This window comes from Mastigoproctus giganteus, chromosome 7 (assembly GCF_048544385.1).
Source record: "Mastigoproctus giganteus isolate SK-2022 chromosome 7, ASM4854438v1, whole genome shotgun sequence".
Taxonomy (NCBI): domain Eukaryota; kingdom Metazoa; phylum Arthropoda; class Arachnida; order Uropygi; family Thelyphonidae; genus Mastigoproctus; species Mastigoproctus giganteus.
The window spans coordinates 35,774,515-35,797,405 of NC_143581.1; the positions used below are offsets into that span (position 1 = coordinate 35,774,515).

Genomic DNA, 22,891 nt, shown 5'->3' on the forward strand with positions numbered 1-22,891 from the left:
GCAGGTGTTACACAGAAGAGGTGCAAATTCTCTTTCCATTTGTGCATGTTATAGATATTTTGGAATCCACTACTCATGAACACTTCATCTTAATGGCAGCCAGCTTATGGAATGAATCTTTTTTGAAAAAAAAACTGGTCTGTCTTTCTTGTCTTCACCAAGAAATATGCCCTCTTAATTGTCACATAATTATAGAACACCCACATGTTAATCTAATATCTTGTGCTGGTCGCTAGGGCAATAAAAATTGTTTTCTTTCTACATCAACAAAGTATACCAGGTTAAAATTTTTTTGACCTGCCCTTGCATTTTTAAAGAAGTCAGAACAATTTTTCAGAACACTGCAGTGTAACATGAAATAACCATAGATACTTTTCACGATAGTATTGTTTGGGATATAAATTTTTGAATACTAGAATATGACTGTTCCATTCTTAACAGTTATTCAAAATTATTCCAAGTTTTTGCATCTGTTTGGTAAAAAGTGTCTGTTAAATGTAAGTTCCATCATAGTGTTTGTCTTCCAAATTCTTTCACACCATCCCAAGCAAAGAAGTTCTACAACCAAATTTTATATTGTGTAATTGTCAAATTTTCCCTTTATTTCATAGACTGGGATATTATTAACTAGTTATTGCAAAACTGTGTTGTGATTTTTTGTACAAGATAATATTTTAAGTTTATTTAGTTATGTCTTTTCAAAAATATTTTTTATAATTATTGATTAGTATATGGTGAATCAATTATTGCCAAATATTTTCCTAAAATATTCGGAAAAGGTGAAATCAAGCAACCAGGTGTTTCATTGACTCATAGTCATAAAAAAGGTTTTAATTTTATTGAAACTTCAAACTAATAATTAAATGCTTTTTACTACTCTGTATTACTGATATGTCACTACTCTTTATTATTGATATGGTAACTGAAAAACTGATGAGAAAAATGATTTCTTAAAATGGATAATCTGTATCATAGATTATAATATATAAATATTTTACTTCTTGTCTAAATAATTCTAGACATTAAGCTTCCAGGCTATTAAATCTGGCTTAGAGGAAATTTGTGATTAGTTTGAAATTGGAATAAGAATATGAACAACCATGAAAATTCCTAGAAAAGAAAACCAAGAAAATTCTAGAGAAGAGATGCTCAAAGTTAAGATAACATATCTATAAAGCAGAAGTGTAGTCCCAGAACTGGGATCCCCATTTGGTACCAGATGTCCAAATGAAATCTTGGTAATTTTGGAGAATGGACCAGTTCCACTACCCACTGTTTTTTCCATCATCTAAGCAGTACAGACCATATATCTTTTTCAAATTGGAACTAGAAAATAATAACTAAATTCCTTTTCTACATATTTTAATCAAGTCAGTCAGCTTCTCTGAACTTTTAATTTATAAAAAGCCTTCAGATGCAGGCAAATTTTTACTTCTGTCTGTATTTAAGTTATTCACTATGAGAGCCCTCCAAATTTGTCATGCCCAAATTCTGAACTGCAGTATTTGTAAGGAAAGTTTTAGAAACTAATGCAGATTTCCCTGTCTCCACCCCCCCCCCCCAAGAAGAAGAAGAAGAAGAAGAAATGTCTATTGACATGATCAGAACTCCCAAATGAAACGTAATCTGTGTTTTTGCCAATTACAGGAGTCTGCATTATCACCTCAGAGAATAACAAGATGATTTAAATTATAGTAGAGTTAATGAATCAAAACCTCCATTATTTTTTGTAGAAAAGAAATTGAAGAATTATTTGTAATCTACACTCTTTCTAGTTTAGCCATGAATTTTAACCAGGTATCAGTATTTACCACACATGGAATATTACCACTTTTAAACATTAGAATGTTAAAATGTCTTGCACTCGTTTCCAAACTCTCCCTCTTGTGCACATACTAAAAGTTTTTTTTTATTAGTGTTACAGGCTTTTGCAGGCTTTGTTCTTAATACTAAGTGTCTAGCAATAATATCTACACAGTAAAAAATGTCAGGTCAGGATTAACCTTGTTCAGGAGCAGTTTCTATTCAGAATGGTAACAACAACAGTTATTTGAATATTCATTATCTCTGTTGCTTTCTTGGGGCTGTTTTCTGTTTTTTCTTGTGAACAGAGAGATGCCTTTTGAAATTTGTAGTTGATGCATTTATTCTAAAAATTGTATGCGATTTTCATACAGAAAACACAGTTAGTTAGTGACTTAACAACAATCTGATAGACTTCAAACCATTATTCCGTGACTGTTTTCCTGCACAAAAGTGGGTGAGACCAGTCTTGGAATAATAGGTATATGCTTATGTGTCTTTCATACAGAATTGAGAGATGAAATATATCCTTATCTATCTTTATTTCATCTTTCGTCTGCATTACATTAAGCTGTAACTTTAAAAAAAACAGTTTTCAATTGTGGTTTCTTTGGTTTTGTTTTTCAAGTATCCTTTTGATTATATTGAATTAACATTATAATGAAAACTTATGCCTGTTTTTTTTTTTTTTTTTTATATGTCATTTTATGACCATATGAAATTAAGTTAGTTTTCTTGTATTATTTATTTTTTTTAAAATCAGTTCTCTGACAATTGTTTTTTTCTGAGGCTGAGGAGGTACTCAATGAATGGCAGAATTGTTTTTTCTGCCATTCATTGAGTACCTCCTAGTAGTTTATATATATATATATATAAATTAACCAATTATAATGTTAAGAATACATATTAAGAAAATTAAATTAAAAAAGTAGGAATAACAAACATCAGGGCAGCGCTAAAGCCTAAACCACCGCATATTGCTTAAAATACAAAATAAAATAATTAACTCAATGCCAGTAGCATGGCAAACCAAATGAGTGAAAAAATAAACCTTATCATAAAATAACACAAAAGGGGGAGGAGAAAGGGTAATGCAGAAGGAAACGTTCCTAAAATAATTTAGAACAAACTGAATGTTACAGTAAAAAAAAAAAAAATGTTACAGTATTACGTACCAGTTATAATTTAGAATCCAATTGAAGATAATTTAATGGCGCCCCCAGATTGGCACCCTTTTCCGGATTATGTGAAATATCATTAAAAGACGAAACAAAAGCCAACTACAATACTAGACCAAATAAAATCATTAACAAAATGAAAGACTAACCATTATGCCCCATCTCGACAGAGGACCAAAAGGCCAATAATGGTCAGGGAATCACTGCATTTCGAACATTAGTCAAATCCGAGCATACATACATGATCCAATACACTGATTGACCCATGGATGCAATGGATTTGAATAATAGTGGCCCTTATGCAGTGAGAAATTATAATAGAAACAGAAAATAGCACTCACGTGGCTACCATACAACTGACACAGTAACTGTTGAACCGTAATATATAACAGAAATTAGAAGGCAGTATAGGCGTGCATTAACTAACCGACTCACTACTACCTTGTGAAATAAATTAACTAATTATAATGTTAAGAATATTTAGAAAATTAAATTAAAAAAGTAGGAATAGCAAACAACTGGGGCAGCATTAATACCTGAACATATTGCTTAAAATACAAAATGAATTAATTCAATGCCAGTAGCATGGCAAACCAAATGAGTAAAAAAATAAACCTTATCATAAAATAACAAAAGGTGGGGGGGAGGGTATTGCAGAAGGAAACATTCCTAAAATAATTTAGAACAAGCTGAATGTTGCAGTATTACTTAACCAATTATAATTTAGAATCTAATTGAAAATTTAGTGGTGCCCCCGGATTGGCACCCCCTTTTCCGAAATATGTGAAATAACGCTTAAAATGAAATGAAAGCCAACTACAATATTCGACCAAATGAAATCATTAACAAAATGAAAGACCTTTATGCCCCATCTCGACAGAGGACCACAAGGCCAATTGGATAAAGCCAATGAACAATGGTGGCCCCGATAATGATCAGTCTTTTATTTTGTTAATGATTTTATTTGGTCCAGTATTATAGTTGGGTTTCGTTTAATCTTTAGTGATATTTCACAGGTGTCACTTTAGTGAAATATCACTAAAGTGATATTTACAAATCACAAATTACAAATCACAAAAGTGATATTTAGTGAAATATCACTAAAGTGATATTTCACTTTAGTGATATTTCACACTTTAGTCGGAAAAGGGCGCCAATCTGGGGGTGCCATTAAATTATCTTCAATTGGATTCTAAATTATAATTGATTACAGTAATACTGTAACATTTGGCTTGTTGGCTTGTTCTAAATTATTTTATGAACGTTTCCTTCTGCACTATCCTTTCTCCCCCCCCCCCCCCCCCCCCCCCGTTGTTATTTTATTATAAGGTTAATTTTTTCGCTCATTTGGTTTACCATGCTACTGGCATTAAATTAATTATTTTTTATATATATATAAGTTTGTATTAATATATTGAATAAAGAATGCATAAATGGATGTGAAAGCTACACAAAGTGCCAGTAACTAGAAGGCTGAGGATAGTTGAAAAAGAAATGTAATAGATATGTGAAAGAATGTTATCCTAAAAGATATGATGAATTAAGAAAATTTTATTATTTTCTTATTTGATATTCAGTGCTTTAGGAGTGCCAATGTGGGAAACTGACAACATTGAAGTTAAAAGCATCTATTTTGTTATATATGTTAATTGCAGTTTTGAGGGCTGTTAATATTAATATCCATATCTAAGTAATTAACTGAATAGTCATTGTTATTAGTTCTCTCCAGAGTAAGTTCTGGAAGGTAAATACCAGCAAAGTCCTGTATAAATGTATGTAGTTGATTACTAACAAGTCATCTATATATCTGTAAATCTTTGTCTGAGGGTAGGGAAGTCTCAGACCAGTAAAGGTATAGGTTAGCTAAGACACAGCTAGCAGGGCTACCCATTGGGGTACCTTTAGTTTGCAAGTATAAAGTTTTGAGATCAAATGTTCTGTTTTATTACTACAACTTATTATTAATTGTATAATACAGTGGATTCCGGTTAATTGGGGCAGCCATTTATTTGGGGCAAATCTTAAAAAACAGAAACCAATCAAGAAAATAGCCAGGGTTTACTTCACTTAATTGGGACAGCATGCCATTTAATCGGGGCAGGAGACCGCAGCACTGGAGATTACCCTATGATTGTCTCCGATGGTACTACGTGGTTCGGTCGAAATTCTGGAGGTCACAACCATAAAATAATAAAAACAATTAGCAGCCACCTGTTTATTGGGCTTTTCTGTTAGTAAAATCTATCATAAATGGATAGTAAATTCGATCTTATTGAATTTGCGATAATACCGACAGCTGGAATTCTGTGGGTTATTATGATGAAATGTGTTTACACTTCCATGAAATCTTCAATCATATAAAAAAATTACTTTTCAAATCTTCTCTTCATTCCTATTTTTAAAGCTTTGTAACTCGTTACTCCGTTCTCACTTGCGCGTATTGTGTTACTTGCAATTTGTGTGCCGTGTTCTTTGTTATTGATTGCTTATTTTTTACTGTTTTAAATTTTAACCCCCCCCCCCCCGCCTACAAATGTCAGTGAACAGAAATGTCAACTAGTTCGTATGTACCTATTACAATACGTATTAATTATTCCATTTATCACGTATATTCTTCTGATTTTCACGTATAATTTAATTTTTTAATTGGTAAGGTAATAAAGGGTAAATTTGTGCTTAATATATCTTTGCTTTTATAGCTTGTGAATAATATTCCTCCTGTTTTTGCTAATTAGAATCGCTATTTAATAGAATTAAAATTTAATTCACAAACATGATCACAATGACTGGTTCTTACTGCACATCGTATAGTGAACGATACTTTACTATGTTGAGTTCGTCGTAACGTGATTTGATTGTATAGTGAACCAATTGTAAGGGGGGGGGTACATTGTATTTTTAACTATTTACGTGAAACTTTGGATAATTGGGGCAGCTGCTTAATCGGGCCAAAATGCACTAGTCCTGATGTGTCTCAAATAACTGGAATGGACTGTATATATAATTAATGTTGTTCTTGAATGAAATAAGGCAAATATATATTTGCCTTATTTCATTCATCTTTGTATTCTATTGGTAATGCCACTTCTAGTGAACAAATGATCTGATCTACACTTCCCTCATTTGTTAAAGTACATTTCATAGATGCTCCCAGAAATTAGCCAGTAGGATAGAACAGTTTCACAAATAAAGGTTTTCAACTAAAATTTTAGGACAGAAAGCCCAAAACTTATTTAGTGCACTTGCATCATAACTACATAGTTGAATTTTAAGACAAACTGAAGTCTACATCAGGCATCATTATTATAACATCTCGTATTGTGAAACCCTTCACAACAAGTTGCATCCCTCTTACACATGAATAAGTAATACTCCCATTAGAGAAGTCTGCTGTTACTTATTCTTAGTTGAATACTATTACCCAGATAGTGCCATTTCAAAGCAATTTGGCCTCGTCAGGAGGCAAGTGGTACCAAGAGGTATAAGGTCAATGACCCAATTGTGCTTTATTTGCACAATATGAGAGATGCTAAAAGGTGTACTTAGACTAATAAAATTTTAGGACAGAAAGCCTCAAACTATGTAAAATGCTTGTGTCAATTTAGTTCTTTATTAAATTTACAATTTTGATTTTTAGATGAAGGTATGTTGTGTGAATATATTGAAGATATGATGAAAAGAAAGTTTTTGCTTCCTAGGTCTGAAGGAATAATACTAGTCATTTATATTTGTTGTACATGGAATGATATCTTTATTATGTACACTGTACCCTCAGAAGTATTTGGATACTTTTCCAACATGAGTGATGTTGGTCTAAAGAGTTAGATGCCATATCAGTTAATTTATCATTGCATGTAATACAATCTACTTAAATCTTTCAAAGTCATTTTAACCAACATTGTGAAAAGATAAAAGAATAGTGATGTTACAAAAGTCAAGAAACATAGGACAAAAAGCTCTCAATAATTCCTGATGGGGGGGGGGAAGCATTATGTATCCCAACAGTTTTATCTTGCGAGGAGCAAGATCAGAAGTCCACACAAAAGGTGGTTTTAGTGCATGTTATCCGTAGGGAGTTGCATTGCCTTTGATAAACTAACACAAGACAGTCCGGTTTAAATAAACTTAATGTAATGTGAGATGTGTCTTGATATGATGAGTCACATTCAAAGGACACTTTTTTCTATAGTGTGCATTATCCCAACAGTGAAGTGGGAAGAGGTATGTTTGAGACAATTTTCATGGTTTAGACTGGGGATGTTGGTCATAGTGCTTACAGCCTTCTCACTTATGTTCTGTGTTGGCTTACTGGACAGTTCAGTACTGTCTACAACATTGCAGTTCTGTGAAAATGAATCATGCATATGCTAGCATAATAACATTCTGAGCCATAAAGCAAGATTTATAGGCACGCATTTTGAAAAGGATAATATTGCATAATTGGCATGGCCACCATGAGATTCCTGACCTCATTCTCTTCAGATGTATTTATCATTTCCAATCCAGCTTATCCTAAAGATGTCATCTCTTCAGAGCATCTTTAGGATAAGCTGGACTGGCAGATGAGGATATGGCTAGTATTCTAACATTAGCTTTAATGGAAGGTTGAAGGGAAATGTTACTTGTTTAGGACTGTAAATTTGGTGATATTTTTCCCAGAAGCATCTTGACTCATTGATATCAGAAGTGAGATCCACCTGTTGGTGTTCTAAATAAAATTACCAATGTTTTGGTAATTTTATTCATGAAATATGAATAAAAATAATAAAATTTGATTTTTTTATGCATCAGTAACCGATGCATTATCTACCTGAAAAAATCTTGTCTCCAAATACTTTAGAAAGTATAGTGTGTGTGTGTGTGTGTGTGTGTGTGTGTGTGTGTGTGTGTGTGTGTGTAGATAATGAATTTAAGACAAACTTTAATATTTGAACAATTTGCTATTTTCATACTTTTTTTTTAGATTTTATATACATATTATGAATAGGATTTTCCATATGTTTTCCAACGCAGTTTCAGCATAAACGTAATATAACATCAAAAATAAAATTTATGTAACTAAACAGTTTTCTCTTACTTTTGTTTCTGAAATGACATACCAGGAGCTCCGTATGCGCACAAGGCTAACAATTGAAAGGTTTCCAGTGAGTGATAGGCAAGGGGAATGGCAGACTACCTTACATAGGTACTAAATGGATAGCTTATTTTAAATATTCTTTGAAATTCTGATTTGATTTATGTTGAAACTATATTTATTTGATTGTGTACTGTGATTTTTTTTTTTTTTAATATACACTGCAAAATGAATCAGCAGCTGTAATCTCTTACTATATTTTTATATGCATGTATTTACAAGGCTTAATTCATGACTGAGAATTGGTGACCATGATTTTATGAGTGTTACTTGGAGACCACTGGCACACTATGGCCATAGTTGCCCATAGGCCTAATAAATCCCTAAACCCAACAACCTGTAGACCACAAGAATGATTGCAGTTTTTTGTTCAGCTATGACTTAATTGCTCAGTTCACATTGCAGATTTCATACTGCTCTAGATATCTAACCATTTCTGTTAACATTTTATATATAAAATACAATAATTTCAAAAATGTCTCATTCCACATAACTTATTATGGCTATGCTATATTTTCATAACTCACTCTTTAATAACTGAACACTAGTGGACAAAAGTTAAAGATGTAATCAGTTTTGCACATAGATCACATAATTGATGTAAATTAATACACCATTTTGATATGCAAAAATTGGGGGTTATAAAAAGTGCGATATGATTGTGCACTTCTCTAATCATACGTACCATGGAATGTGTGTCTGTTCTAAGATGCCATATACGGGATTTAAACATTACAAAATAAGTATCAATACCATGAATATACTGTTCTTAATCTATGAATCATGGCAATTTTTCAGTGATTATTCAGTGTTGCAGACTACATACTAGGAATGTCAACTGTGTCTTTACTTGAGTTACAGGTTCCACAGTGACTGGCGTCAGTCACAGATAGAAGTAGCAAGAGTCATCTGCCTGCATGTGATATTGTGGAGATAATTCCACAAAACAAACTGAGTATCCTTTAGAGCAATCTGTACAAGGATCACTACCAGCAGACAACGAATACCTGATCCTAAATATCAAATATGGAATTTTTGAGTGTTTTTTTTTAATTTCTGGGAAATAGTAATATATATTTTTTTAAAATCAACTAGCAAGTACATTGTATTCTAGCAACCAAAAATAATCTTAAACATTACAATGCCTGTTAAAATTACATGTGTATGAAATTTAATATTCCTCAAGTACTTTTGTTTAGAAAAGTAGATACTAAAAAATTCTTTAGTTTCCATCTTTCTGCAAAAAAAAAAAAAAAAAAAAAAAAAAAAAAAAGCACCTGCACTTTGTGTCAAATTTTCATGAAGTTTTGGTTTCTCTTTGATTTTGTCCACTTTGTTACCACTAAGATTTGGCTATAAGGTAGGTTTTTTAAATAATAAGACTGTTTCTAAAGTTATTATAGTGTCTCAGCACAAAGAATGAATTTTAGTGTCCCTTATTAAACTGTTCCTTTCTTCTTCCTTTTCCCCCCACCCTTCTAAAAATTGGTTGGCAAACAGTGTACATCAAACTGCCTGTTGCCATATCTTTTTTTGATGCATCTGCTAGACGATTAAATTTTCCTTGGACTGTCAATGTTTTTCTGGGACTCTGCCTTTCCATATTTTTTAAAATTTAAATTTTTTTCCTACTTAATGGGTGATTGTGAAAAACAAAAAAAAAAAAAAAAAGTATTCTGATATCATAATAACACATTTAATTCATTAAAATGAAACTTTCAGAAATAATTTTCGAAAAAAGAGTAATAGATCATTAGATTTGTTGCATAATGCTTTCTTTGTGTTTCACAAAATTGAAACCCATTAATTCTATCCTACACTGACAAAACTGCATTTAAAAAGGCTTTTTAATATTAATTGACAATTTACATAACTTGCATGAAAAAAATCAAATAAAGATAGTGTAATTAAAATTTTAAACAATTTTATAAATAAAATATATAAAATAAAAACTACAAACTCTGTACAGTTAGAAGAGTCATGTTATAGTAAGGATATAAACACAAAATATATGCACACGTTTCTTGGTTAGACCGGGGTTTGAGCCCGTGACCACCAAATACAGAGGTTGTGGAAAAGTCAGGGAATGACCACCGCATATCCCCGGAGCAATATGGCCGTAGTTGCTAATGCTCCTAAAAACCAAATAATAAAAAACAAGAAAATATATGGTAGCATTTGGCAGCCTGCTTAAATAATGTACCTTCATATTTCATACTGTGTTGTCAGTCATGTGCTCTCGTATATTTGCATGATCAGCATTCGAGTCATCATAATTTTCATGTTCTGATGTTGCATGTCCTCTTTGCCTTTGCCAGATGTGCTTGGCTACTTCCGAACTCTTGAGCCATATCCACATACCAGTCATTTTTCCCCTTGTCTAGGTTCTGATCAGGTATTTCAACTTCAGAAATCACATGTATGTAGTGCTCTCTCTCTCTCTCTCTCTCTCTCTCTCTCTCTCTCTCTCTCTCTCTCTCTCTCTCTCTCTCTCTCTCTCTCTCTCTGATATCATAGAAAATAGCTAGAATATTTAAGAAATACAATGTTCAGCATAGACAACTATTCCAATAACGTTATAGACTGTGTACAAATATAGTCTTTAACTTTATTAGAAAGTTATAGACTATTTTCCCTGATTAAATCACCCACATCAAAAATGTTCAGGAGGGTGCCATTTATAATATTAGCTATTTAGAATGAAATGAGTGCTACATCAGCTTAAGCGTTGTAGTCCTACAACAACAACAACAACTGTTACTTCTGATAAATGCCATCTTCAAAAAGGAATCTTTTTGAAGCTCCGTGAAGAACAAATTCAGCCACATTCATCATGGTTTCCTTATGGGCAGGTCAACAGTGACCAACCTATTTCCCTTAGAACATGATATCAAACATGGCCTTGATAATACATATATATCTGGACCTACAAAAATCCTTTGATTTGGTACCACACAATTTGATTTGCCTCAAATTAAATCACATAGGGATATTAAGTAATGCCTTATCACTAATGTTAAACTTCTTTTACAACAGGAAAAGCAGAGTTTGTTTTGATGGAAGCTACTCCTCCACTTTTCCTATCCAAAGGGGAGTCCCACAGGCTTCTCTTCTTGGTCCTCTATTATTTGCAATATACATTAATGACATACAAGACTGTATGCAACATGTATACATCAAAATGCTCTCATATGCAGATGACCTCAAAATATACAAAACCATTAAATCAATACAAGACTGTGAAATACTGGAAAAAGGATTAGCCATTATCACCGTGTGGATTAAAAATAATGGCCTAACACTGAACTTAAACAAATGCAGCACCATCTCTATTGCAGACTATCATAAAAAACCGCAAAATCAGTTATCCCTACAAAACTAATAATCACGAGATAAAGAGAGTACAAGAGGTTTCAGATTTGGGAGTATGGTTTTCTGCCAAGAGAAACTTCAATATCAATATCAGTAAGACCACAGTAAAGGCCTCCAAATCTCTTGGACTACTTAAAAGAATCTGCTTTAACTTTTCCAACATACAACTCATAAAAACAGCATGTGTAATGATCATCAACCCGATACTTGAATATACTTCACAGATCTGGAATCTTCACACCAAAATACTCGCAAAACAACTGGAACATATTCAGAAATATCCATAGTCAGATTTTTAATTTACAAGTCTAGGTTGGAAATGGAGACACATCTTATTATGAATGGTGCACTCACTTCAGGATGGTACCACTCTCCCAAAGGAGGACTGCAAATTCCTGATGCATCTCGTAACTGGAAAGCTGGATGCCCCTGAGCTCCTCTACCTAATCAATTTTAGCTGCCCTCTAAGAGCTTTGAGAAGACACAATCTGCTGGTACTAGAGCCATTTGGAACTGATAATCTAAAATTCAACTATTTCAATAGAACTGCAAGATTGCTAAATGAATCCAACATTGATATTTTAGCTGAAGATATCAGTATCAGAAAAGAGTTGCAAAGGTTCTATAATCAAGAAACTATAAAATGAAAATAATATTGATTAAATAAAAAAATAATAAAATAAAATAAAAAAAATATATACAGTCGATTCCGTTTATTTGGGACACATCGGGACTAGTGCATTTTGGCCCGATTAAGCGGCTGCCCCAATTATCCGAAGTTTCACGTAAATAGTTAAAAATACAATTTACCCCCCCCCCCTTTACAATTAGTTCACTGTACAATCAAATCACGTTACGACGAACTCAAAATAGTAAAGTACCGTTCACTATACGATGTGCACTAAGCGCCGGTCATTCTGATCACGTTTGTGAATTGAATTTTAATTCTATTAAACAGCGATTCTAATTAGCGAAAATAGGAGGAATATTATCCACAGGTTATAAAAGTAAAGATATATTAAGCACAAATTTACCCTTTATTACCTTACCAATTAAAAAATTAAATGATACGTGAAAATCTGAAGAATATACGTGATAATCGGAATAATTAATACGCACTGTAATATGTACATACTAACTAAACTAGTTGACATTTCTGTTCATTGACATTTGTTGGTGGGGGCTGAAATTTAAAACTAAAAAGATAAGCAATCAATAACAAAGAACAGGGCACACACAAATTGCAAGTGACACAACACGCGCAAGTGAGAACAGAGTAACAAATTAGGAAGCTTTAAAAATAGGAATGAAGAGAAGATTGTGAAAATTATTTTTTTTATATGATTGAAGATTCCATGGAAGTGTTAACACATTTTACCATAATAACCCACAGAATTCCAGCTGTCGGTATTATTGCAAATTCAATAAGATCGAGTTTACTGTCCATTTATGATAGATTGCACTAACAGAAAAGCCCAATAAACAGGTGACTGCTAATTGTTTTTATTGTTTTATGGTTGTGACCTCCAGAAATCCGACCGAACTAAGTGGTACGGTCAGAGACAATCGTAGGGTAATCTCCAGTGCTGAGGTCTCCTGCCCCGATTAAATGGCATTTTGTCCCAATTAAGCGAAGTAAACCCTGGTTATTTTCTCCATTGGTTTTTGTTTTTTAAGATTTGCCCCAAATAAACGGCTGCCCCGATTAACCGGTGGCCCAAATAACCGGAATCCACTGTATATATTAACTACAAATATTTCAATAAATAAATAAAATTAAATATATATACAATAATAATAAATAATACAATAAATTATCAAAAAAATGGATAACAATAATAATATAATATGCTAATCACTCAGAATAAACTGTAAATTATGATCAAACAAGAAAATATAATAACAAAGGTGTTGTTAGAAATGCACAAATCTCTGTCATCCCATTTTTGCCTAAATGAAAATCACCTGTAATATATGATATTCCATTGTATATGCAGTATTATATCCCATTTATTTATTGACTGTAAATAGATCTGTATTATTATTGTTATATTCCTCCTCTATAAGGCTTAGGCTGTTTAGAGTATTAAAAAAAACAAAAAAAAAAAAAAAAAAAAATTTGGAAATATGTACAGATGTTATTGGCAGTGCAGATTTCAGTTCAGCAGTAGCTGAACACCTTTGGCAAAGAGGACAACTTATAAATTCCCAATTATCATGAGATGTGAGAATGACTGGCAATGCTTGTTAGAAGCTGTGCATATACATGGGTTCTAATCAGCATGACAAGAAAAATATGCGATAGACAGAGGTATATGCATTTACCCCATCTTTGAATTGGTAATATTGAATTATGGCAAAAGCTGGTTGAAAGAGGAGAGGAATGGGGGATGGTAGTAGATACAATGGCAGAATATGAAAATGATGACGAAGACATGAATGTTAATTATGCAGATATATGAGATCAACAATGAATAATATTAAGGTATTCTCAAGAAGATTGTTACACTGGGTATGTACTGTTTCCAGTGAAAAAGCCAAAATCAGGGTGAGATAGTATTTCTGATAAATTCAAAACTACAGATCGACAAAATATACAATTGTTGTAGAGGAGGGGGGGGGGAATTTATATGCACCAGAAGCAAATAAATTTTGGAGAAGCTACAATTTCAGACTTCTGGATGTTGAAAGGGTCAAAAGAAGAGTCTAACATGAAAGACTTGAAAGATTATGTATTCAACTTTTGACTGTTCATAATTGATATTTCAAAATTAGCAAGTCACAGCAAAATAATTTAAAAGTGATATTAAATTTCAACTACAGTTTAAAATTTCAGTAGAAGTTTCTTGGATAGATTCAAACAAGATTATAAAATCACTTCAAGAAAGAAAACCAAATTTCAAGAAGGGATATAACCAGTGAAATTAATAAATTGCCTTCAGAAAAATTAGGTTGATGGAAAAATATTTGGAACACTGATCAATTATTTCAGTATGATGTGACTTCTGGAATAACTTAAGTTTTTATGGGGAAAAAAAGACATGTGAGCAATCGTTTTCAATCAGTCAGTGGTACAACTTATTTTTGTACAATGTAGGTTCATATTGCTTTGAAGAAACGGGAGGTAAATTTGCTCTGAAGATTATGAAGGAAATAGAAAAGAATATGCCACCTTTCCAAATGAAAATTCCTTGGTAAAATGCTATCAACTTATGCCAAAAACTGAACAGACTTGTTTATATCAATTTCATTCCTTCAGTAAAAAAAAAATTTAATTAAATGAATGGCTGAAAAAGTAAAGCCATACCTCTGAAACCATGTTTATTTACCAGTGCTAGATGGTGGCTTGCAGTGGGACAAAATTAACTTTTTAGTATTTTTTTTTTTTTTGGTTCTGATTCTTTGGATGGGCCTTTTACATATTCCAATTAATTCATTTCTGCTGCTTGCAGTTGTATTTATTGATGATCCAGTACTTTGAGATTTAAGTTTGCAATACATGCTAATAATTACCTGTTTTGTTTGATGTGATAGCTTAATTCCTTTACTGATAGCTCTGATTGAACTTTGAATTGCTATAGTTGCTATGTTAATATGGTCAAAAGCCTATTATGTCCAACCACATATGATAATTTTATTTATACTGAATTCAAAACTTTTAATTCAGTTCAATTTTGAATTGAATTGAATTCAAGTTTTATCATATAAATTATAATCTCATCAAAGTGCTAATTCACCTCAGCAGATGTAGAATTTATAATGCTTCATTTCACCTTGCCCATCGACTGTAGCAGTGCTTTAATCACTAATGCAAAATGTAGCCCTTCCATAAATATCATGACAGTATTTGAATAATGACATAAGAATGACAAATGAAAAATTTTATTGATATGGCTTAATCTTTCTTACATTATCAGTAACATGCTATCAGTTAAAATATTGTCCTCATTCTTTCACTTATGTGAATGAGCAGACAGCATGTCTAGCAGCACGTACAATACTCACAGGGAAGTTTTTAAGAAAGCATTGAAGCTGCTGAAAGTCTTGATGGGTGGGTCACCTGTTGCAGGCCATGCATTCTTCCAAATCCACCCTCAGTTGTTAATCAAATGAGTTCAAATTTTGGCCTGTCGATGGCCAGCTTGATATCTTGATGAACTTGGGAACGTTGTTTTCTAGTCACTATGACTGATTTTTACTTTTTAGGCAAAATCATGTTACTAATTCAGAGACATTTCTATCTTCTCAAAAATATGTTTTAGTATGATTTTGCATTTGGGAAAGATATTAATCTTTTTCACAGAAAAGGACAGCTCAGTAAGCTTGTCTTAGCTGATTTCTCCATGACATCCTACAAGGACTGATCTTGTTGATAACACCACCTTCTGCTTCTTTGGATGACTTGGACAGATTCCCAAGAGCTAGATGCATTCATTTGAGTTAAATTCTTTAGTACTGAAGATGTTTTCACTTCAGAAAAGATATTGCAGTACAAGTGAAATAGTTCCACTTTGTACCTCCAAATTTCCCTCAGGTATAGTAAGCACAATGGTCCATACTTCAGTTGTTGTTGTTATTTGATTTTTAGCAGCATTAGCAACTAAGGCCATATTGCTCTGGGGATATGCGGTGGTCATTCCCAGACCTTTCCTCATCCTCCGTATTTTGTGGTGACGGGCTCGAACCCCAGTCTAATCAAGAAGCGTGTGCTACGCACTGCTGCTCCTTTCCACCTGGCTACGGAGGCGCCCATACTTCAGTGAGCAGTCTTCATCCATGAGTTGATTTAATCAACTAAAGCATACTAATGATAAGATATCCTTCTCTCTTGCTTTATGGCCTATTTTTGAAGTGGAATTTTGAAGTGGAATCAGATAAGAAAATTATCTGATTCATGCACTGTTAATGCAGAATTAAGATGGATGGAGTTAATAATTTAGCCAATATGCATAAATTCACAATGTTTGATATTGTGGGCTCTACTTTGCCTTTCTTTGTTATTTAATTCAGTTAATTTAATTAAACATGAAATGAATTAAAACATATAGATTCAATAGCTGGTACCATGTGGCACTGATTGTTGGCTACCTGACTGGCTCATGGTTAGAAAGAAATGGCTGCATTTTCCAGAAGTCCTGAATTTTCACCTGCCATCTTGCAGCAAAAGCCTGGAGCTTCCTTGCGCTGTATGGCAAATGCTAATAAAGAAAAACCAGTTCCGACGTTGCAAGGACTTTGGATTTTCCTCTGCTACATGACACCTGGAGTCAGTCTGCCAGGTTGACTGCCCATATTTTTGCTAAATTTAGTATGCATATTGGATGGTAGAGACCAGACTGAAGTAACATTCCAGGAATATCAGGTTGGGGAGTGTGGCAGGAAGTCATATAGCATAACATAGTATAGCATTGAACCACTTTGTCCATCTACAGTTTTGCTGCATTCTTTCAGTAGACCTGATCAAAGTGAATGTTGAATCAGGAGGTCTGGAAGGATGTCAAACATCTCTAAGGTCCATCAATATCTTATATGTCAGCTTCATCTTCTTACAGTTCTCTCAGAGAATTCTTTCAACAATAGTAGACGTACGAGGGGTGTTTAAGAGGTTCGTGGCCTGAGTATGTGAAAGGGTGGTAGAGTATTAAAAATTTCCATACTTAATGTATAACACTTCAAATAGTAGTCCACCAGGTGTCATGCAGTTTCAATAACCTTTTTATTACTGGTCCTGAAGTCAACAGGGACCCTGGTGCCAAGCAAATCTTTGTGCAACTTATAAAGTGATCTCTTTCAAAGCGATGGTTCCTATTTAGTTTTTGAAGTTTTATTCTTGTTTTCACCAAATAAGTAGATTTGCTTTATGAACTGTAAGCAAGTCCTAGAAAGGGAAACCACATTTCTTTTTTCCCTTTAACTAACAGACTAATCTTACTGCTTGGTTACCCTAGTGGCACTGCTCCTGCGGTGGGGCTGGAAACCTGGGAGAAGAAATCCACTCTCCTAGGGCTGAAAAGAGCAAAGATGGATAACAGTATGTTTCCACCTTTAGAGCCATTGAGCTCAAGACCTATGACAAATGCCACCAGAAATGACTTTTTTCAACCCAGAAGTTCTAAATAACCCCTCAAGAAGAGATGAGGTACCCAGCTTTCCTCATTTTGCATTCTCTATCAGACCATTCACTGAGTAAACTATCTCCCTTTCTTGTGCAGAAATGCATTGAGTTTGCTGCATGTTCAGCAAACGCAATATGGCAATCATTTGGTAGAGACTACTCAATCCCAAAGCTATTAAAGCTGACAACCTTTGGCAGACACCGAATAAAAGTTGCTACTCCCCATGGCAATCTGAATCCCTCAAAGGGAGTAATAAAGAATGGGACTTATTAACTGTGTCAGAGTTGGAAATTGTCTACATGAACAAAGAGGCATCCAATCAAGGAGAATGATGACTCCAAAAGAAGGCAGTCTTGTTCTGACAAGGAGCATAATCCTCACTTTTAGCTCTCCTAACTTGCCAATATCTGTCAGAGCAGGCTATCTTCTTCATGCAACCTTACGTTCCTAACCCGACATCAGGTGCTTCAAGTGCCAAAAATTTGGGGACTCCCAAACCACATGTCGAGGTGAGGCAGTATGCCCTAATTGTGGATCAAAGGAACACAACCAATCTGATTGTACCATTAGCACTCCCCATTGCCCAAACCGTAAGGGTAACCACTGGTGTAATCCAAAATATGAAGTGTGGAAGCAAAAAAAAAATAAAATAAAAAAAATATATAATCCAAAAATATAAAGTGGAGAATAAAGTCACATACTCTGAGGCGAGAAGACAAATAATCAAAATAGAGTTAAAGCAAAGGTATGCCACAGCTGCTAAACATTTTCAATCAGTAGCTGTGCAGGCAGCTCCCCCAAATATTTCCATTGCTAATTGGGTGCATTCCTTACTCTTTACTTCTAAACAGTGTCCTTTACAACAAACAACTGAACAAGCCAGTAATACCCCAATTACCATTCCAGCCACTGAACCTCCAACAACAAAACCAAAAGTAACAGAAATGACCAACTGCAGCCATCAGTTTCAACCAGAATTGATATTGATGAACAGAATGATCCAGATGATGGAGTTTTAGAACTTCATGCAACCAGTGAGATGGACATAATGCACCCCTATTTTCCTAAGAAAGACAAAACAAATATAGATTGATACAAGCAACCTACAGCTAAAAAGCAGTCAGTATCAAAAACAAACCATATAACAGAAAGAATCCTTCAATGGAATTGTAGAGGATTTTGGAATACAAGGTCTCTTACAAGATCTCAGATCTTATCTGATTTGAACCAGCAGGCATATCCTTACAAAAAAAACTGACTTAACTCTACAAATGAGTCTTATCATTAAAAATTATACCGTATTTAGACGAGATAGGAGTATTGACTCGCCAGCCAATGCCAAAGTGGTGATTCTTGTTAAAAACAACGTTCCATCCAAACATGTTTCTTTTCAGACTCCTTTAGATGTAGTGGCAATATACATTGAAATTGGTATCACTCTTACAAAAGCTTCTATATGTCTTCCTCCTAATTTCTTGTTCTCCTCGATGACCTAGAAAGTCCAATAGATCAGCTTATCTCCATTCTGCTTACTCGGAGATTTCAATGCTCATCATTTGCTGCAGGGTTCTCCAACAATTGACAGGAGAAATAGGCTAATAGAATCCCTGCCTGATGCTTATCAGCTTACTCTGTTTAACACTGGTGTAACACCTACCTATATCTAACTCCTACCATATATGCTAATACAGAGTGATCAATTTTGGAGAACCCACTAAATAGTGATCATTTACTGATTATTTGCAAGCTCCAAAAATGGGTAAACTTGCCTCTTCTGTCTCATCCTACTTGTAAACTTTGTAGGACACACTGGAATGAATTTGCCTCTTATGTCCAGATTAATGGTGATATAGTCCAATCCCAGCATATAAATAATGTTACTGTAAATATATATCCAACCAAATTTTACAAGCTGCTACCTCTGCAATACCAAAATCTTTACCAGGAAAAAGTAAACACTGATTACTGGTGGAATCAGGAATGTACAGATGCTAAACAGCAAAAAAAGAGAGCTTGGAATTTTTTTTCCAAATTCCCTACAACTAATAACCTCCAACCTTAAAAGGCCCAAAGCCAATTTTTACCAAGTAAGAAGAAAAGCAAAGAAAGAGGCCCGGATTGTTCTTTGGCTATTAACAAGGACACAGACAGTACTCATCTGGAGGAAAATTCAAATATTGAATGGCAAATACAAGCAGTCCCCAACCTCAATACTAAACTGGAAAGGACAGGAGCTATTCCCACTGGCAGAAATAGCAAATACCTTAGCTGAATCATTTGCTAGTATATCGGCAGTATCCTCTTACAACCCAATCTTTCAACTCTTACAACCAGCCATTCACATCAACAGAACTTTTAGAAACTCTCAATAAAATATCCAGTAGTTTTGCTTGTTCAGATGGAATCTACTACATAATGTTAAAAGAACTAAACAACAAAGCAAAAAAGCTCCCTGTTAAATTTCTGCATCGAATATTTTTAGAAAATACTTCTCCAAACTTCTATCATCACTCAATAGTCTTAACCTTCCCGAAGCCAGGAAAGGATTGCACCTTTCCAAATAGTTACAGACTGATTTCACTGACTATATTCAAAAAGTCTTTGGTTACTGGTGTTCTTCAAGGTTTTATTATTAGCCATATGGTTCGAGGAAGCCTGAGGCTTATGCTGCACCAGCCAAAAAATATAAAATTTCTGGATTACCCTGAGAGAGAGGAGAACAAGAATCAGAAGTAGAAGGGAATCGCCAAGAAAGAGAAGAATGATGATATCCATCTCAGGACCGTGGGTGTGCCAAGCCCATACTCACCAGATATGAGCCTCTTTTGGTTTGAGACGGCCGTTACTCTAGTTTATACAAAGCTTCCTGTGCCACAGAACATTTCAGGTTTGTTATCTAAACAACTTATCCAGATCATTTGAACAAGAGGAGGGTGTACCACAGGGTTCTATCCTCAGTGCAACTTTATTTTTAATAAGAATTACAAACATGAACAGGATAATCCAAATGCAATTTAATCTTACATGTTCTGACAACCCCATCATTTCTTGTCAGTCACAAACTGAATACCATTGAGAGGCAGCTTCAACTTTCTAGAGTCAAAGCATGGGCATTATGGAATGGCTATTCCCAGCAGAAAAGATATCCACTGCAATTCATTTCTGAAAAAAAATATAAACTACATCTGGATCCAGAAATATATTTAAAAAATTATCTGATTTTCTTACCAGCAGCTTTCGTTTATTGGCCTTATATGTAGATCAGGGATGGGCAACCTTTTTAAATGGTGGAGACCAAATAAAATATCTCTGAGGTATGTGCGGGCCATGTAGATCAGGGATGGGCAACCTTTTTAAATGGTGGAGACCAAATAAAATATCTCTGAGGTATGTGCCGGTCATTCCCCCCCCCCCCCCCCCCAAAGCTTTCCATTTCAACATTTATAAGATTATATTTAGGATTATTAAAATGGTGTATAATGAAAAAATCGTCATTAACAATTTTGTTATTTATTGTAATATTTACATATACTTGTACATATAATTAATTTTATTAATAAGAAAAACAACAAATCAAAATAAAATTACAAAGATACAATTGTAGTATACAATTATAAAAAAAATTAAATTGAAAATTATTATTATAATTTTAAAGATTTTATAAAACCTTCATAAAAATAAAATGGCAAATCCTCTCCAAATTATTTACTTTTATCCATTGATTATTTGCTGACATTTGCCTTTTAAACACACAATACACTTGCACTGCAATCACATTCTGCAGAGCCGAGGGTCCAGGAATCACTACTGACTGCATGCATGTCTATGCCTCCTTAAGATTTGGCAACACTGCTGCTATATATGGCACAAATTCAAATGATTCATTAGATGTCTCGCAATAAAAATGTTAAAAACAATTTAATAACAGCAAATATAATAAAAATTACAATAAACCTAATTTCATGATATATATTCTTTGGCAGGCCAGATTATGCACGTTTGTGGGCCGGAGTTGGCCCACCGGCCAGAGGTTTCTCACCCCTGATGTAGATAATAAACTTAATTTTGCTACTCATATAGCTTGTCGAAAAAGATTGAACATCCTAAGAGCTGTCTCCACTGTGTCCCGTTCCCTCCTATGAGGTGGAGGGGAGTTAAAAAAATATTTGTATTCACTGAGAAGTAGTTGTGATAGAAGTTTGAAACAAACACCATGTATTACACTTTTTCAACATAGTCTCCAGACAAAATGACACTTGTCTGCCACCTCTCAATACACTTCCACAGGTCAATTTTGTAGATGGTCTCTGACTGTCCTCCAAACCATGACGCAGCAGCAAAATCATCATCAAGAGCAAAATGTTTTCCACAAGGAAAGGACTTCAGGGCAGGAAAGAGGAAGAAATCTGAGGGTGCAAGGTTGGGGAGATGAGTTGGATGTGGCAATATTTCAAACCTGCATTCATAGGCATACTTCATTGCAGCATGCAAGGAATACACAGGGTGATTATTGTGGAGCAGGCGCACAACCTTCGACAGCTTTCCCCGTTTTTTTTTTCTTTTATAGTAACATGTAACGGAATAGTACTTTGCTGTGACAGTAGAGCTATTTTCAAGGTAATCTCTTAGTATTATAACATGCTGATCTCAAAATAACTGACATCACTTTTGCCTTTGGGGGGGGTGATTCTGCACACTTCCATTGTTTTGACATTTGTTTAGTTTCAGGATCATAGTGATGGATCCAGGTTTCATCCATGGTGACTAGCCTTTAAAAAAATCTCTTGCTTTTCCTGGCACATCAACAACAATTCACTTACACATTGTGCCCTTTCCTTCTGATAAGAGGTCAGAAATCTGGGAACCCCATCTGGCACACTTTACTCATATGCAACTGTTGATGGATGATGTTCTCCACAGACTCTACACTAATTTGGAGCTCTCATCTAGTTTTTTTGATGCTAATCAGCAATATTCCATGATTAATGCCTCAATTTTTGCAGCACTCTTCTGTTATCGCAGTTGCTGGGCATCCTGGGGTTTCTTCACCATGCACTGATGTTCTTCCACATTTGAATTGTTTATGCCAATGTGCAACAACATGTAACTTGGGTAGTCTTCTCCATAAATAGCAACCATTTCTTCAACAATTGTTTTTGGCATTTTCCCTTACAGAAAGAGGAATCAAATCACAGATCTGCATTCCACTTCATCCATTGTGATTCAACACTGCAAAGAAAAAATTGTCAGATCAGAACCAAAATTTGTGTGGCTATAAAAATTTCAAG

The 22,891-nt window shown here is 34.2% G+C and overlaps 1 protein-coding gene across 2 annotated transcripts in view; it reads left to right on the forward strand.

Moving 5' to 3' along the window:
* Window positions 1–22,891, forward strand: part of RanBPM (Ran-binding protein M) — a 380,347-nt gene that overhangs the window by 94,680 nt on the left and 262,776 nt on the right. For both annotated transcript variants that reach the window (XM_090377616.1, XM_090377617.1), the window contains exon 6: window positions 8,084–8,166. In XM_090377616.1, the coding sequence (XP_090233742.1) occupies window positions 8,084–8,166 (83 nt within the window). The remainder of the gene's footprint in view (window positions 1–8,083; window positions 8,167–22,891) is intronic.